The sequence below is a fragment of the Rhinopithecus bieti genome, unplaced genomic scaffold (genome assembly GCF_001698545.2).
Source record: "Rhinopithecus bieti isolate Rb0 unplaced genomic scaffold, ASM169854v2 scaffold_2574, whole genome shotgun sequence".
In the NCBI taxonomy this organism is placed as follows: Eukaryota; Metazoa; Chordata; class Mammalia; order Primates; family Cercopithecidae; genus Rhinopithecus; species Rhinopithecus bieti.
This window is the reverse complement of record NW_016804493.1, coordinates 2720140-2721411: the sequence shown is the minus strand read 5'-3', so window position 1 is coordinate 2721411 and position 1272 is coordinate 2720140. Positions and strand designations below refer to the sequence as shown.

Genomic DNA, 1272 nt, shown 5'->3' with positions numbered 1-1272 from the left:
TCTCGGTTCACTGCAAGCTCCACCTCCCGGGTTCACGCCATTCTCCTGCCTCAGCTTCCCGAGTAGCTGGGACTACAGGCGCCCGCCACCACGCCTGGCTATTTATTTATTTATTTATTTATTTATTTATTTATTTATTTTTTAGTAGAGACGGGGTTTTACCGTGTTAGCCAGGATGGTCTCGATCTCCCGACCTCGTGATCCCCCCGCCTCGGCCTTCCAAAGTGCTGGGATTACAGGCGTGAGTCACCGCGCCCGGCCAGGACGTTCTTGAAAAAAGTAAGCCAGAAAGAAACCCACTGAAAAACAGGAGAGGAGTCAGAGGAGGGGCCCGAGGAGAGGCAAACATAGCACAGCCTGAGTAGCAAGCTAGACAAGGCATGGAAGAGACAGTGGCTAAAGTGACTGCAGTGGAATCTCCCAGAGGATAATAATGTTACTGCCTAATAGAGCACACTAGTTAGCAGAACAGAACCCAGGGCCAGACTGTCTTTGTAAGAATCCCAGCTGTGCTGCATACTAGCTGTGTAACTTCAGGTTACACAGTTAAGTTACTTAAATTCCTCCCCCCCGCTCTTTTTCTTTTTGAGATGGAGTTTTATTCTTGTCGCCCAGGCTGGAGTGCAATGGCGAGATCACCGCTCCCTGCAACCTCTGTCTCCCGAGTTCAAGTGATACTCCTGCCTCAGTCTCCCGAGTAGCTGGGATTACAGGCGCCCACCGCCACGCCCAGCTAATTTTTGTATTTTAGTAGTGACGGGGTTTCACCATGTTAGCCAGGCTGGTCTCAAACTCCTGACCTCAAGTGATCCACCCGCCTTGGCCTCCCAAAGTGCTGGGATTACAGGCGTGAAACACTGCGCCCGGCTGAAGTTACTTAAATTCTGTATGGCTAGTTTCCTTATCTGTAAAGTAGAAAGTTATTGTGAGGGTTAAATAAATAGATAATATAGGGAAAGTGCTTAAAACCATACTTGGTACATCATAAATACTGCGTTGGTGGTAGCTGCCATTATTACAAAGAATTTTCACATCCTCATTTGGTCGTGATCCTAGGAATCTTACATAATAAACATATATTTTTTGTTACTTTACAGTTAAGGAAACTGATGGTGACTTCACTGAAACCAGGGAAGAACTAGTATTCAAGGCCAGATCTTCTTACCCTGCATTAGGAATTCTTCCTCTTCTCCATACCACACCACACTGCGCTCTTTTCCATTTCATCCAAGTTCTTTTTTTTTTTTTTTTTTTAATTTAAAAAAAATTTTT

At 45.4% G+C, this 1272-nt stretch overlaps 1 protein-coding gene across 1 annotated transcript in view; it reads left to right on the top strand.

Moving 5' to 3' along the window:
- SYCE1L (synaptonemal complex central element protein 1 like) overlaps positions 1-185 on the top strand; it is a 17673-nt gene extending 17488 nt beyond the window's left edge. The window contains exon 10 of the mRNA XM_017868661.1: positions 146-185. Coding sequence (XP_017724150.1) covers positions 146-148 — 3 coding nt within the window. The 3' untranslated portion in view covers positions 149-185. The remainder of the gene's footprint in view (positions 1-145) is intronic.
- The last annotated feature ends 1087 nt before the right edge of the window (positions 186-1272 follow it).